This window comes from Microplitis mediator, chromosome 11 (assembly GCF_029852145.1).
Source record: "Microplitis mediator isolate UGA2020A chromosome 11, iyMicMedi2.1, whole genome shotgun sequence".
NCBI classification, from domain to species: Eukaryota; Metazoa; Arthropoda; class Insecta; order Hymenoptera; family Braconidae; genus Microplitis; species Microplitis mediator.
In genome coordinates this window covers 5835046-5851439 of record NC_079979.1, presented here as the reverse complement: position 1 = coordinate 5851439, position 16394 = coordinate 5835046, and the positions used below count along the sequence as shown (strand labels likewise).

The window sequence follows — 16394 nt, the reverse complement described above, 5'->3', positions numbered from 1 at the left end:
TCCACCGACTCGGATTACACCAACTTGATCGATGAATGCCAGTTTTGAGAGCAATAATGCAGCTGAGAGTTCGAGTCGAGGAATTGTGAGACATTTGAGTGGTGCGACTTTTGTTTTTGAGCAGATGAGAGAGATGATAGTTTGTTCGCCAGGTTGACAGACTCTGAGATATATTACTGCAGATATTGCAGCTCGAGATGCGTCAGAAAACCCGTGAATCTCGATGCCAGATGAATTTGGGATGAGATTGATCCATCGAGGAATTCTGAGATGAGAAAGTTGAGGTAGTTCATCGCGGAAAGTTTTCCATCGGTGAACTAGCTCTGGTGAGAGTGAATCATCCCAGTCGACCTTTTGTAGCCAAAGGTCCTGGATGATGATTTTTGCTTTGACAATTACTGGTGAGATTAAACCCAGAGGGTCAAATAGCTGAGCAGCCTCTGAGGTGATGGTGCGCTTGGTGATGCTGAGAGTTTGAGACGTCTTGCCAGTAAAGGTGAGAACGTCTTCTTGACAATTCCATGAGAGACCCAAGATCTTTGCGATGTGGTCTGAGAATGAATGAGAATCTTCTCGACTGAGTGATGATGAGATTTTGCTGAACTGAGGGTGGTTGCTCTTCCATTTAGCTAGTGGAAAGCAACCTAAATTGCAAAGTGCCTCGACATTGTTTGCAATGTCGTTGAGATCGCTGAGATTGTCGGCACCGCCGCCGATGTCGTCGACGTAGCTGCCTTTTTGAAAGGGTTGCACTGCTAGTAGATATTGAGACCCTTCGTCGATGAGAAGTTGTTTGAGAGCTCTGCCAGCAAGATATGGTGCTGGTCGAGTGCCATATGTGACGGTGTTGAGTTGATAAGCCACAGTGAGACCATTCTCTGTCCAGAGGATGCGCTGATAGTCCCTGTCATCAGAGTGGATGAGAATTTGACGAAACATCTTAATAATGTCTGTCAAAAAGATGAATCTGTGACTTCTGAGGTACAGCAGAACATCACAGATCATTGCTTGAAGACTTAGGCCGATATGCAGATGATCATTGAGAGAGCTGGCTGATGATGTCTTGCTTGAACCATTGAACACGACCCTCAACTTGGTGGTTTCGCTGTCTTCGCGAACAACGCAATGATGAGGTAAATAATATACATGAGAAGGTTCAGGAGATGTAGATGAGACTCGAGTCATGTGTCCGAGTGATTCATACTCGTTGAGAAACGCAGTATATTGACCTTGAAGTTCTGGGTTTTGAGAAAGACGCTTCATGAGACGGTTGAGACAGCGCTGCGCAATATGACGAGATAGGAAGTGAGCTTGACACTCAGCTTCCTCGACGGTGAGAGTTTCGTTGCAGGACTCTGGAACTTCTTCAAGTTCCCAGAACTTGGTGAGAGAGTCGTGCCGTTGAGCATTTGAGATGATATGATGAGACAGGCTAGGTGAACGATGAGATAGTTCATGAACTGGGCCGAGAATTGTCCAGCCAAGCATGGTTTGTTGAGCTATTGGTTGTAATGAACTTCCTGTTATGAGACCAGGTCGGGTAATTTGACCGTAGAAATCTGCGCCAATGAGAAAGTGAATTTTACCAGACTTGTGGAAATCTGGGTCGGCGAGTTCTAAATTTTGAATATGAGACCAAAGAGTAGATGATATTGTGACTTATGGAATCTGCGCTGTGATGTTCTTGAGAATATGTGCGTTGAGATATGCGTGTTCTGATGAGATGGTAGACTGCAGTTTGAATGAGACCATGCCTGAGGTTTTTTCTGATGAGATATTGCCAACTCCTTGCAAAGGTATGTTGCATGGCTGAGAGATGAGACTGCAAGCGTGAACAGCAGCTTGAGAAATCAGAGTAAGTTCTGATCCAGGATCAATAAGAACTCTGATACGATGAGACGAGCCTTATTGATGAGAGATGAGAGCATGTGCGGTTGCCAACAGCACTGTCGGTCAAGATGTCACTGGTTTGTGATCTGGAGCACGGCTGATGGCAGATGAGATGAAAGCTGCTGCTTGAGAAGAGCAAAATTGTTATTGCTGAGATGTTTGCTGCTGAGCTTCGGGATGAGATGCAGGTGGTGATGAGACTTGCTGCGTTTCAGCAGCTGCTGCAGTTGGCTTCTTGGTCAGCCTCATGAGACGCGAATAGTGCAGCATTGAGTGATGCGGTTCATCGCATTCTTTGCAACGGCGACGACCCTTGGACTGGCAATTTTCAAAGCTGTGGTCGCCAAGACAGTTGCGTCAGAGGTGAGAATGCGCTGCTAGCTGGAATCGTTCATCCGGAGACATTGCCTGGAATCTCGGGCATCCGACAATGAAATGATTGCCCTCACAGCAATGACAGTAGTCCGATTTGAATGAGAGCGTGCTTTTTGGAAGTGCTGGATGAGACTGAGACGTGTTCGATTGAGATCTAGGTGGATGAGATTGCTGATGTCTTAGTGGTGGATGAGACTGCGAGTGCGTTTGATGAGACTGAGACTGCCCTTGCTGAGATTGTTGAGACTGAGGTGCTGTTGAAACGTGTACTTGAGCTGATGAGATACGAGGTTTGGTTCCCAGGTGGCTGCGTGAATCATGAAATGACTTGCGTGGTGAGACACCACCCTCCATGGCTTCACGAGCTCTGGCGCGACCGGTGAGAAACCTACGAAGGTCCTCGTAGCTTGGGAACTCCGTTGACGTGCCCAAATGGACTTCCCAAGCTTCACGTAATGAGAGGTGCAGTTTCTGGACAATGAAGTGGACTAGAATCTGGTCCCAATGCTCGGTGGGCGATCCCAGAGCTTTGAGAGCTTGCACTGCCTTGTTGGCAGTGTTGATGATGGACTTGAGCTGCTTGGCAGAATTGCTGTCAGCTGGTCTAATGCTGAACAGCTTGTCCAGCTGCGCTGAGATGAGCAGACGCTTGTTGTCATACTGCTGTACGACGGCGTCCCATGCTGAAGCAAATGAGTCTCCAGTGACTCTGATGTTGGCGATGAGACGAGCGGCATCACCCTCTAATGCCGATTTGAGGTGATACATCTACTCCACGGAAGTGAGAGATGTATTTTCGCCGATGATAGATACAAAAAAAGTCGTGGAAATGTTTCCAGTCTTGATACTTGCCTGAGAATTTTGGCACAGGGATAGTAGGGACATTAAGCCTACTTTCAGCTGGCACGATGAGACTTGAGTTGGCTAAGACATTGCCGTGTGAGGGCTGTGCTGCCTCCAACTCATGTATGCGCTGAAGGAAAGCATCTTGAGCTGCTTGGATCATCTTGAGGGCCTTTTCGAACGAACCGTCGGTGAAATATTTATGTTCGACCGTCACGTTGGTCTTCGACGAGAGTAATTTCTCGTGGTCTTCTGTGAACTTGTTCCAGTGCTCAGTGAGAAGGTCCAACTTTGCGTTGGCTGCACGCAATGAAAGTGTTTCTATTATACCGGCTTCAGCGGATGCAGAAACAGAGGTGAAAATTGAGATGCGGTGCATCTGCAGCACAATTATGTTAGGCACAGTAGCCATATCTGTAAATGAGATGAATGAGACACAAAAAAATAAAATGCTCAAGTGAGCCTGAGAATTACAATGAAACAAGGAACAAACTGACTGAGTAGAGTGCTGCTTGATGATGAGATGCTGAGAACTGCTGCAAATGGACGCAGATGAGAGACGCTGATAAATGAGAATTAATTTATACACTAGACACTTCACATTAATTAATTTGCACTGTTGTGTCCCTTAATTAATTTCCACAAATGCAGTACCACGTCCAGGGTACTCCGCAATGCACCTGTGTTGAAGTGAAAAATATAAACTGCACTGATGTCACTTAGCGTCACTGAGAATGTTTAATTTCAATAAATTTATTCAAGCATTCACACGATCCGGCTCGAAGGACCAAAAAATGTGTAAATAATTAATAACTAATTAATTATAAAGTGCGAGGATGAGACGATCTGGTGTGTGTGAATTGGCGGGCAATGAATAAATTTATTTAACACTGAATTTTTAATTAATATTATAAATGTTTATTTTAATGAGAATTACACTCGCGATCAACACGTGGCCAAGATGGCGTCGAGGCGCGAAAAGTGCCGGTACACGAGGTGAGACTAATTAATGCAAAAATAATACTGAGATTAAAAATGAGAACAAAAATAATGCCAAATATAATTATTATGAATTATTATGAGATAAATGCACTGATTACTTTTATGAGATCGCAAAAGATGAGGATATTACGGTAAGATTTATGAGAGCACGAGGCGTCAGCCATGAAATCACTGTAACTGAATGAGTGAGAGAGAGCGTTGAAAGAGTGAGAGAGACAGCGCATCCGTCTTCTTCATCCCCACTCTAGCGGTCCCTTGTATGAGAACGCGACTAGCGGAGCCGCCTATAGTAGATGACTGATCGGTAATGCCGGCGATAAGATATCGACGGTGAGAATAGAATAACTGAGCGCGGGAGATTTGAACATAACTTAACAATATTATAACACCAGAATTGTACGTTTCAAAAATTCTCCAACTATCTCTTTATTCATTGAATAAAACAGATCCAGATAATATATTTAATAACATATAAATATAACCAGTTTATTTCAACCACCAAATGGTGGCTGTTCAACCCATACTTAATTATTATTTATAATTATATGTAAGTTTCCATCACGTCCAATTTAAATCTACCGCTCAACTACGCCAGTGCCAAAACATCAACCAGGACGTAACAATTGTTTGAGGATTTTAATCATAAAGATCAAAGCAATCGCAATTAACACAAAGAGCTGTTAAATAGACCAGAGGCCATTTAAAAACAGTAGAGCATTAAGTGTAGCTATAGATAATAAACCATAACTTGAAAAAAAGTGCGAAAAAAAGGATTAATTGAATTTAGGCAAACTAATAATTATAATGCTTTATTTTTTAATTTAAGAATCAAGAGTAAATCAAAATTGAATCATACAAGATTAAGTATTAATATTTAAAATGTAATAGATATTTAAAGTGCCAACCGTGCTGCCCGTTTGAGATTTCTAGCTTTCTTACGGTTTATCAGAAATCTGATTCATACGGTACTTTTTTTTCAATTGTGAAATGGAGAATCAATTACAATATGATTATACAAGATCGAGTATTATTTATTAAAAACAATAATTACCTATCATAATAATTTAAATTGCTTACCGTGCCACCCGTATGAGATTTGTCTAGGCTTCATATAGAATATCGAAATTGGGATGATTGAGGAACTTATTTTTGATTATAAAATAAAGAATCAATCACAATGAGGTCACCCAAGACTAAGAATTATTTATAAAAATTATAATTACTCTACAATAATCATTTACACTGCTTACCGTGCCGCCCGTGTAAGACTTTTCTAGCCGTCTGACGATCTATGAGAAATCTGATTCTTGAGATTTTTTTTATTTTAAGTATATGGTAAATCAAACGCAATAAGGTCATATGAGACTGAGTTTTATTTATTTAAATTAATAAATACGCTGAAATAAGTATTTCAATTACTTACCGTGCCGCCCGTGTGAAACTTCTGCAGCCGTCTGACGGTCTATGAGAAATCTGATTCTTAAGTTCTTTATTTTTAAGTATAAGATAAAGAATCTATTGCAATAAGGTCATACCAGACAGAGTATTATTTATTTATATTAATAAATACGCTTTAACAATTATCAAAATTACTCACCGTGCCGCCCGTGTGAGACTTCTAGCATTCTTACGCTCTGACTGAAATGTATTTTGTCAGATATTTTTTTTAGGTATAGAATGAAGAATCGATTACAATCGAATCATACAAGACTGAAAATTATTTATTAAAAATAATAATTACTTTACAATAATTATTTACATCGCTTACCGTGCCGCCCGTTTTTCTAGCCGTCTGACGGTCTATGAGAAATCTGATTTTGAAGATTTTTTTTATTTCAAGTATATGGTGAATTAATCGCAATCAGGTCATACGAGACTGAGTATTATTTATTTAAATTAATAAATACGCTAATTAATTATTCAAATTACTTACCGTGCCGCCCGTGTTAGACTTTCTTAGCCTTCTCACGGTCTATCAAGAATGTAATTCTTCAGGCATTATTTTTAGTTATAGCATGAAGAATCAATCACAATGAGATCATAAAAGACTAAGAATTATTTATCAACAAAAATAATTATTTAAGTCGCTTACCGTGCCACCCGTGTGAGACTTGTCTAGGCTTTAAATGGTCCATCGAAAATGGAATGCTTTAGGTATTTTTTTCTTTAATTATAATACGAAGCATCAATCACAATAAGGACTTACAAGACTGAGTATTGTATGCCAAAATGAATAATTACGCTACAACAATTATTCAAATTGCCTACCGTGCCGCCCGTGTGAGACTTCTTTCGCCGTCTTACGGTCTATCAGAAATTTCATTATTGGGGTACTTTTTTACTATGGGAAAATAAAAAATTAATTACAATAAGATTATCCAAGCCTAAGTGTTATTTACTAAACTCAATAATTTCGATAAAATAATTATCTAACTGCTCACTGTGCCGCCCGTATTCAGAAATGTGGCATTTAGATTCTCTTTTCCTAGCTAGAAAATGATCAACTAATAATTTTGAGGTCTTACAGGTCGTTTTTCAATATTTATCAAAGTTAATCATTATATGTACGTTTTCAACAACTACTACACTTACTATTGTTTATACCACCTTCGCGAAATTCATTGTCTATTTGATTCTATTGTGAATTTTTCCTTTTTTAGGTCCAATTCTTTAATAAGAGACGGAACAAGAACTTGTAATAACGTAAATTTATATAGACAATACTCAACCGAATCTAATTAATGTCACAACATCTATTTTATTGGTCATGTGAATCTTGCATAACTACATCTGTTTCTTGAGAATACTTGGATTTCACGCATTTTATTTAAAATTCGATAAATAATTATTTGCAAGTTCAGTAGGCGGTACTTAGAGATTATAACATATTATATCTATTATTTATTTCAGTACAATTACTATTGACACATTCCTAGATTTTAAACACTAAATTTCATATAACTCTTTTTTCATTTTTTTTGATATTTTTTTCCAAACGGAACGTTTGTTCATTAGTAATACATTTGATCTTCATTTCTTTATAATTTGTATATATTTTTTTTTCTTACTTAATTATTCAGACAATACCTTCATTTTATTCAACATCCACAAGTTAATTACTTTTATTAATATTTTAAATTCATTATACCAACTATTCAATGCAAGTTTAAATTTTGCAGATAATGTGTATTGATGGGGACTACTTTTTCATCGCGTAGTATTGCTTAAATGTATGTGCGCGTTGGCTGAATCGTGTGAGACGCATGCGCTGTGCGTTCTAATCTTTTAGTGGGGGTAGTCCAAGTAGTGGGGAGCTCATCGGGTGCTGAGATCGAAAAGGGAAAACTTTCAGTAGTCCGACTATAGACCATTCTATCGCCACCGTCCATCTTGCGGTATTAATAAAATTAATTATTTATATTTATTAGAAAATTTATTAAATTTATTTTGGAAAATTTGCATAATTTGTGTTATTTTTATCAATTTTGCACACTTTAGTTACAAGGTTCGGATAGATATCTTGTGTTAAAGACATAAATTCATACAGTAAATTCCCTCCGCCGTGTGGTAGAACACGTGAAAAAAGTATAATTATAGATCTTTGAGGTGTGCGCACTTGGAACTTTGGAAAATGCGTGGAGTCGCTATTGTTAACAAATACCTAGTAATTCGCACATTTTTGCAGATACAACTTGTTTCTCAAACACGATCAGGTTAAATTGTATATAACTTTATTTATAATTATATATGAAAAAACGATTTGAATAACTCAACTATCGATTGATTAATGGACATAAAATTTTAAAATTAATTAAATTTATTGATTTTTAATGATTTACATTTTTGAATTAATCGCGAAACGGTATTTGTTAGCAATAGCGACTCTACGCATTTTCCAAAGTTCCAAGTGCGCACACCTTAAAGATCTATAATTAAACTTTTTCCACGTGTTTTACCACATGGCGGAGGGAATTCACTGTATGTATTTATGTCATTAACACAAGATATCTATCCGAACCTTGTAACTAAAGTGTGCAAAATTGATAAAAATACCACATATTATGCAAATTTTCCAAAATAAATTTATTAAATTTTCTAATAAATATAAATAATTAATTTTATTAATACCGTAAGATGGACGGTGGTGATAGAAAGGTCTAACTAAGAGTTACAAAGATTTTTTGAACTCTTGTATAGTAAAAATTGGCATATTTCTGTTATTTCAATACACTAACAGTGTACAATAGCTCACCTAACATTTTGTTGCAAGTAGTTTGGACGGTATCCGCCTTTCTTTGCTAGTATCTGGCTGAAACCCACAAAACAGTTTTATGCCGGTAAGTACTAGTAAGAGATGTAGTCTAAGGCAAGAGTGCGTTAACATAGCCTTACTGACGAGTCCGTTAACGTACTTAGGACGAAACTACAGAAATTATGGCAAATAGGCATATATCTCAAGTTTTAGTGGTTGACTTAAGAGCCAATGCATAGAATAAAAAGAAAAATATGTCAAATGGTGCAGTGTAGCACGGAACAAAAAAATTTCAAACAAAATCACTTAACCAAGCTAATTTATACCTTTGGTATACACGTACAATTTATTGATGCTTAAATAACACCTACATAAGCAATTATATCTTCAATCCGCCGACAAATGCTAGAGAATGAAACAAGTCTCTTGGCAATTTGAATATTTGCTTGATATAAACAGGTGGAGCCGCTATTCTAAGCAATTACCATAAAGTTATATACAATTTAACCTGATCGTGTTTGAAAAACAAATTATATCTGCAAAAATGTGCGAATTATTATATTACTATGAATTAATACTATGAAATATGGCTGATAAGAATTCATTTGTAATCGGAAATACAGCCATGAATTTTTCATAGTTACAAGTGGCTAATAGACGAGCGAAGCAGACTACAATCCTTCAATAACAAAAGTTGAGCAGCATCGAGGTGGATCATTAATTGGATGAGTGACCCATCCCGGAAAGAAATCATTTTATAAAATTCTACAAAATTTTACAAAATATTCTAAGACTTTATACTAAAAATGGCTTGGTAACATTTTATAAAATTTTGCAAAATTTTATAAATTTTCATATAACTTTATAAAATTTTACCAGGCCATTTTCAGTAGAAAATTTTATAAAATGTTAATACTAAAATTTTGTAAAATTTTATAAAAACATTTTTTCCCGGATAATTCTTTTCACTCTATTTATCACTGTTCATCCTATTTATATCTTATTTTACTGGTAAGATTATTAAATAGTTTAATAAAAGTATTATCAATTAATTCATAAATGATAATTCAATCATCAGTAAGAATAATCTATAAATTCTAAGCCGTGAGGTAGGTTAATAAGTTTCAACATACGTGGCCGAGTTTGAATAAGTGCGGGTCTTTGCTTTCCAAGAACCTCAGCTCACTGCTCTGTCCAAGTAATTAAAAATTTTGTTAGAGTCCATCTTAAGACAGGGTTCAACCCGCGAATTCTGGTGAAAATCGTGAAGACAAAAAGCGATTTGTCTCAACTTATCGTAATTTATGGTAAATCCACCGTAACTTGCGGTAGCTCCCACTGAAGTTTCACGGCAGACGGTAGACCGTAAAATAGGTAAATGTATCGTAAATTACGGTAGATTTACTGGAAATTAGGTCCACTAGGGTGGGCATTAATAAAAACTAGGAGTTCTAATCAATAACCTTATGAATTTCAGCCCACTATTGTAAAGGTATGTCCTGGCTTCCTCGTAGCAGGAAGTTCAAGCAATCTTCCTTCAGCAACTCTGGACTAGAGCACTGGGTTCTGAAATACCTAGTATCAGTGAGTACGCAGCTCGATTACAGGATAGGGGAAATGATGTAATGAAGTTATTTAATAGTGTGATTCTTATTATTATCATATTATTTCATTGATGTAATTAATGTTCTCTTTATTTAACAAATCCGAGCGACTGAATGTATGTTTTTGTACGTTAAAAACATATTAAAGAATTATTATAGTGAGTGCGTAAATAGTAGATACTCGGTTCGATCTCATGAGTAATATGATTGATTCGAATAATTTATCTTGTACAATATTACTATTTCTTGTGATAAAATTCAACAGCTTAAGTAATCCATCTTAATTATTTCTTATTAACAAGTTGTGAGTAAAATTTTAAAATTATAATGTTCAACAAATTAAAATAAAAGTAAAATTTAACGAAATTTTACGTACAGATAACTCCGCAAACTTATAATCAACTGCATGTAAACTTAGATCGATGATCTCTTAAAATACGTAAGACATCCTGTGCGTGGACTACAACAAACTTGATTGACCCTTTGACAAGACTATTGGCGACGACTCAACATTGTGCCACTCATTTTTGATACACAGATTTTACGACAAATAAACTGACTAGACTTTTAATGAATAAACGGACTTTACAACAAATCAACGGACTTTACTTTACAACAAGTTGACTAGACTTGAGTAGTACAAAAGATAGAACAGAAATATGTACTTGGTGAGCTGGGTAGTAAAGAGTAAGGACCTTGCTAGGCGTCATGAGCCTTTCTCTACACCTCCCAGCTGATTGCTAGATGCTAAGTGTGTACTAAGTGAGAACCAAGTGTGAACTAAGTGAGAACTAAGTCACTAAGTGAGCCGATTGCGTATGGCTCACCCTTATATACTTGTAAATCCTAGGAGGGGTTATCCACGTGATCTCGTCTGAATTGCCGTCTATGATGTTTGGCCCACTTACCCATCGGCCCGTTTCAAAGTCGTGGTGAACCGGGAAGCGAATATGTGTACTGATAAGGGTAGTGAGTGAACTAAGAGGCTTCCTAAAATGGCGCGACTGATTTGAGCAGTTGAACCTCTTGCTGCCCCGTCACACTCTTAAAACAGAGTAGAAATGGAAACATTATGTAGCCATGCTATTTCCAGCGTGTTTCAAAAGCGGGTTTATTTTATTTGACTATCATGTTTCCAGAGTGTATCCAGAGTGAATACATACTGAAATCGGAATGTACGTACAGTGAATACATATTGAAACTGGAATGTACCGACAGAGAATACATACTAAAACCAGAATGAATACATACTGAACCCAGAATGTATCCAGAATAATAAATACTGAAAAAAAAAGTTTAACCGAAATTTATTATTTTTAGAATATTCAAGAGCATTTATGAAATATAAAAATCACTTTTTTAATTACGTGAAACATACTTTTTGTTTCTGAATTATGAAAAAAAATTATTCAAGGAAACAAAAATTCAAGGAACAAAACAGTTCTAAAATATATTCGTATAGAGGCTGGGCGTGATCTAGCGGCAAGCACCAAACTACACCCACTGCTGCTGCACTGGTGACTTTCCCTCCTCCATGAAAGTAGAACAATTTCTTGGGGAAAAATATAAATGTAATGCGGAGGGGAAAGTTACCGGTACACTCTGATTTCACTCTGAAAACACTCTGAAAACATTATGGAAACACTCGGGTTTCAGTATGTATTCACTTTGGATACACTCGAGAACCATGATGGTCAAATGGAACAAATCCACTCGAGAAACACGCGGGAAACAGCATGGCTACATAATGTTTCCGGATTGTTCACAGAATTTTTCCAAAGTGGGCTTGAAGTCGCGAAGGTATGATAATTCTAACGAAGATTGATTCACTTTCATGAGTGCATGGAAAAATGCAGTTAAAAGTTTGTTTACTTTTACGTCCTAGTCTAAGCGTCTGTTTGTTCCCACGATAGAACTTGTTGGACACAATCAATAAGCTCACATTTTCTTCGATAAGCTTTTATTTATTCTTAAGATGATCTTTTTTTAAATCCGTCAATGGAATTCTAATCATTCAAAAAGTAGTAGCAAAATTTGATGAATTTTCTAAAAAATTTTCTGTAAATTTGTCGCCCATATATCTTTTTATTTCTTTTTCATATAGACATTCGTATAGACCTTGCTCTTTCTCTCTCATACGTTTTCCTAAATTCTCATCTCTTTTTCAACAATCCTTTTTATAGCTCCATGGTGTGTAAAATTGAAAACAAAAAAATTAAAAAAAAAATTGACTGTTGATATCGTAAATTTTTTAAACGTTAACTTGGGGTTTTTATAAACTTATTTTTCAATTTTAACTGAAATAATAATTGGTGAATATTGTGTCATATGATTGTAGAATAGTAATACCAAAATGAAATAAAATGTATGTTAGATTTGTAATCTAACGTGAGTATTGAAGGAGTGGACGTTCGGATTTTCCAAGATTTTTTAAAAAGTATTTTTATCTTCAAATTTTTTTTTCAATAAATGCTTGAGTGCAATTCGTAAACACTGAGCTTAGTCTGATATTTCATGCAACTGTTTTATTCCTTATCTGAAGCATCTTCTCACTTCTTAAACCGTTTAAAGTGTTCTGAACCGCTTACTATAAAATATATAAGAAAGTTGATCCTTAATCCTGTTTAACACCTCTTCAATATTTGGGACAAGAAATAAAACAACCATAAAAAAATTAAGTTTATTGTGTTGATTTATTATCTATCTGATACACGTATCACCTTTTCAAATACTTTGATCTACAAAAACGTAATATAGTTGTTTTGATCCGGAAAAATACCTGCTGTCACTATTTTTCTGCGATTTATTAATCGTGAGATTCAAGAGCATTGAAATTCTATTCAATAATAATATCTGTGTTTGGTAGTTGATTATTATCTAGTGGTCCTATAACATCAAGATTCTTTAAAATACTATCAATCCAAGAACTGTACAATGAAACCTATACATATAAATACCCATTAGCTTTTAAATAATTCAATAAAGTTTTATAACTTATTCCAACATAATATTTTTACTTTTGTAAATACTGTGAAGTAATTTGGATCGCAAATATTTGTTCCTAATCGACGAGGGCTAATCGATACAACTCCATGTAAGTCCCATAATTTTTCATCGGGTCGTTGTAATACTAATCCACCTCCACTATCTCCATTACAAACTGCAGTTCCGTTCTTCCAGCCAGCACAAAAAGTTGTATAAGTTAAGTATTTTCTAAAATCTTTTTTCTGGCTCTCTCGGCACTCATTTTCTGAAATTATTTTGACAGTCGTAACACGAAGCTTTTCACTAAATGTACCATTTTCTGTTATTCCCATTCCTATAATTGAAATAGATAGAAAATCATTTACATAAATAGCTTCAATTAAATCATTCTGAGAACATACCAGTAACTAAACCTATTTCTTCAGATCTTAAAGACACATCTGATCCTGTACGCCAATCTAAACAAACTGGCTTAACACTGTGAGTTATGATAACTGGTTCGTTTAAAATTAAAATTGCAAGATCTGATCCATAATTTCCTTCATGATCTCGATACATTTGCTGTATTTTTATGTCTGATACTTTAAGAATTTGAGTTTCTGTATTTTGTTCATCTACAGTAAAATTACTCGAAAATCCAGAGAAAATAACGCGAATCGTCTCAGGATTTGTATTCCAAACACAATGGCCAGCTGTTAAAACAGCGCGCTCTCCAATTAACGAGCTACCACAAAAAAATTTCCAGTGCCCATTTTCATGTGAGAAAAGCGTCGCGTGCCAAGGCAAACTCTCCTCCGGGGATATTTCCCAACCCTTGACAATCAAAGCAGTTGCTGAAAAATCGTAGAATGAAATAATTTTATTGACTGTAATCCATTAATGTGTGTTTTATATTGATTTGTGTCAAGAAAAGAATAAGTAAACATTCCAAATTAAAAAATTTTCTACTTCTATTGGAATATGACTTTGAAATTGAAGTCGCTAGGTTCGATTTTACATCTCCTGTGAAAAATGACTCATACATGGCCATATATGAATGCTCCATACGTGGCCATGCATGGAAATTGGCCAGACGCCCGTATATAACCCGACGTGGTCATAGATGACCATATATACCCACAAATGGCCAGATATGCCCATATATGACCAGATATGTCCATAGATGATCATAAATGACAGTGTATGAAGAAATTTTCACTAAATTCAAAAAAAAATTTTATTTAGTCGAATCGGATTTTGTTAATTCAGAGAGTAAACGCTAGACTTATTAATGATCGCACCCTCTTTAGTAGGATTCGAACCCAGGACCTTCTGTGCGACAGGCCGACGCTTGGAAGACTAGGCTATGCAACCGACAGTGATAACGAAGTTTAGTTGTGCTACGTAAGATTGAAAGAATTTATCTACTTTTGAATAATCGAAATATAATCATCAATGTCCTGTTAGTGGAATCGAAAAAATTTCTCATTTTTTTTGCACTACAACATCCTGTTCATAAGTAGTTGTAATAGCCAGCTCAAATTTATTTAAAAAATCTGTGTGTCTATTAGGGTGATCCAAAAAAATAACAAATTTTTAACTTCCCGCTAAGAAAATTGTAAATTTTCAAAAATTCGGGAAGTTATTGGTTTCGGTCCGATTTACGAAAATCGAATTTCCATCATGTGTCGACGTTTCGAGGTCCTAGGAAGCTATCCTGACTAATTTCACGATGATGTCCGAGTGTATGTATGTATGTATGTACGTACGTACGTACGTACCTATGTATGTATGTAAACATTTATAACTCTTGAACGGATAAACCGATTTTGATCGTTGATGTGTCATTCGACGCGGCTTGTTAATGTCTTGAAGCCGTAAAAATTTGAACTTAATCGGTAGAGTGCGTTCAGAGATATTTCAAAAATAAAATTTTTTCGAAAATGTTTTATTTAGATAACTTTTAATTTGCTCGATGGATTAATTCCAAAATCTAATCAGCTCTAAAACTCTATAAGCCGCGTCGAATGCCACCTCAACCATCAAAATCGGTTCATTCGTTCAAGAGAAACCGTTGACCAAAGAATTAAAAAAAAAAATTTTCCTTGGTTTTTTTGAAATTTCTCAAAAACGGCTAAATAAATCAATTGCATAATTTAATCAGCTTAGAACTTGATAAAACGCGTCGATTGCCATCTCTACCATCAAAATCGGTTAATTCGTTCGCGAGATATCGTGGGAGAAGGAAATGCTAAAAAATGGTTTTTTACAAAACAATGGCATACAAAAGTATTTGCAAGCTCGAAGAGCTCGAAAATGTATTCACAATAATGTTTTCGAGCTCAACGAGCTCGAAAACAGCGGGGAGTTTTGGGGCTGGCCCGCAGGGTCAACTGACAGACCGATTTTTTTTTCTCGGAAACAGGTTCACAAGTTTCATTTAGATGAAAAAAGACGCCTGTGAAAATTAGAGCTCTTAATATTAACATTAAAAGGTTCCTTATCGCAATTTTCTATTTTCCATAAGGATAACATGGAAAAAATTTTTTTTACGTCTTCTGATTTTTATAAGTAGCTAACGATGCGTCATAGGAATAATTGGCAGGCATGATTTGTGGGGAATTGAGTGCTCTACAAAGGTGGCACGTCTAAATACCCGAAGACAAATCACCTGCGACAAAATATCTGCGACAAAATACCCGAAGACAGAAGACCCGCAAACCAAAACACTCCCGATAAAACACCCGCAATCTAAAACACCCGCCACACGGTGTGACGCTTTTTGGGACCAACACAATTCATTCCCGACAATTTATCATTTGATTCTAATATTCTTAATAGAAATCTAGAAAATTTTTAATAAAAATCAATTAAAAAAAAAAAGAAAGGTGAAAAAAATCTCTTTGTTTTTTTTTTCCGTGAAAAAAGAGTAAGGTACCCGCGGGTAATAAGGCCTGTCGGGTAATAAGGCCTAAGTGAAAGAAATGATATTTAAAATTTAAAATAACCACCTCCGCTAAAGGCTACTCTAGTAGAAGGGTCTAGCATAGAGATGTTACGACAAGTTTATTGGGTCCCGATACCACGTTCCCCATCTACTATATTTTATCATCCGTCGTAGATGTCGTAGGGTAGAAGAAATTATAAAAAACAATCTAGTCTTCTGACTCTTAAAAAGAATACTGATAGTTTTAAGTGCTGTTGAGCAAAGCTATCGAATCTTCTGTCTTTAAAAAAGTATTGTTGCTAAATTTAAGTGATGATTCATCTCTAATACCAATTTCATTAAGTATATTTAAACTATTCCAGTTTGTTTAACCCGTAGGCTTTATCACCCTACCGTAGTAAAATGAGTTCTATTCGTATGGTTTTTGAAAAAGTTTAATTTTTTATTTGTTTGTGGTATAAATTACCATTACTCCATTATATCTTATGGCTAATGTATTGCAATAAAGATTAATGAT

The 16394-nt window shown here is 35.9% G+C and overlaps 1 protein-coding gene across 1 annotated transcript in view; it reads right to left on the bottom strand.

Annotated features, from left to right (window-relative positions):
- Nucleotides 1-12659: 12659 nt before the first annotated feature.
- LOC130677175 (modular serine protease-like) overlaps nt 12660-16394 on the bottom strand; it is a 69492-nt gene continuing 65757 nt past the window's right edge. The window contains exons 6-8 of the mRNA XM_057483822.1: nt 13353-13784; nt 12984-13285; nt 12660-12907 (exon numbers count right to left, since the gene is read on the bottom strand). Of these exons, the coding sequence (XP_057339805.1) occupies nt 12803-12907; nt 12984-13285; nt 13353-13784 (839 nt within the window). The 3' untranslated portion in view covers nt 12660-12802. The remainder of the gene's footprint in view (nt 12908-12983; nt 13286-13352; nt 13785-16394) is intronic.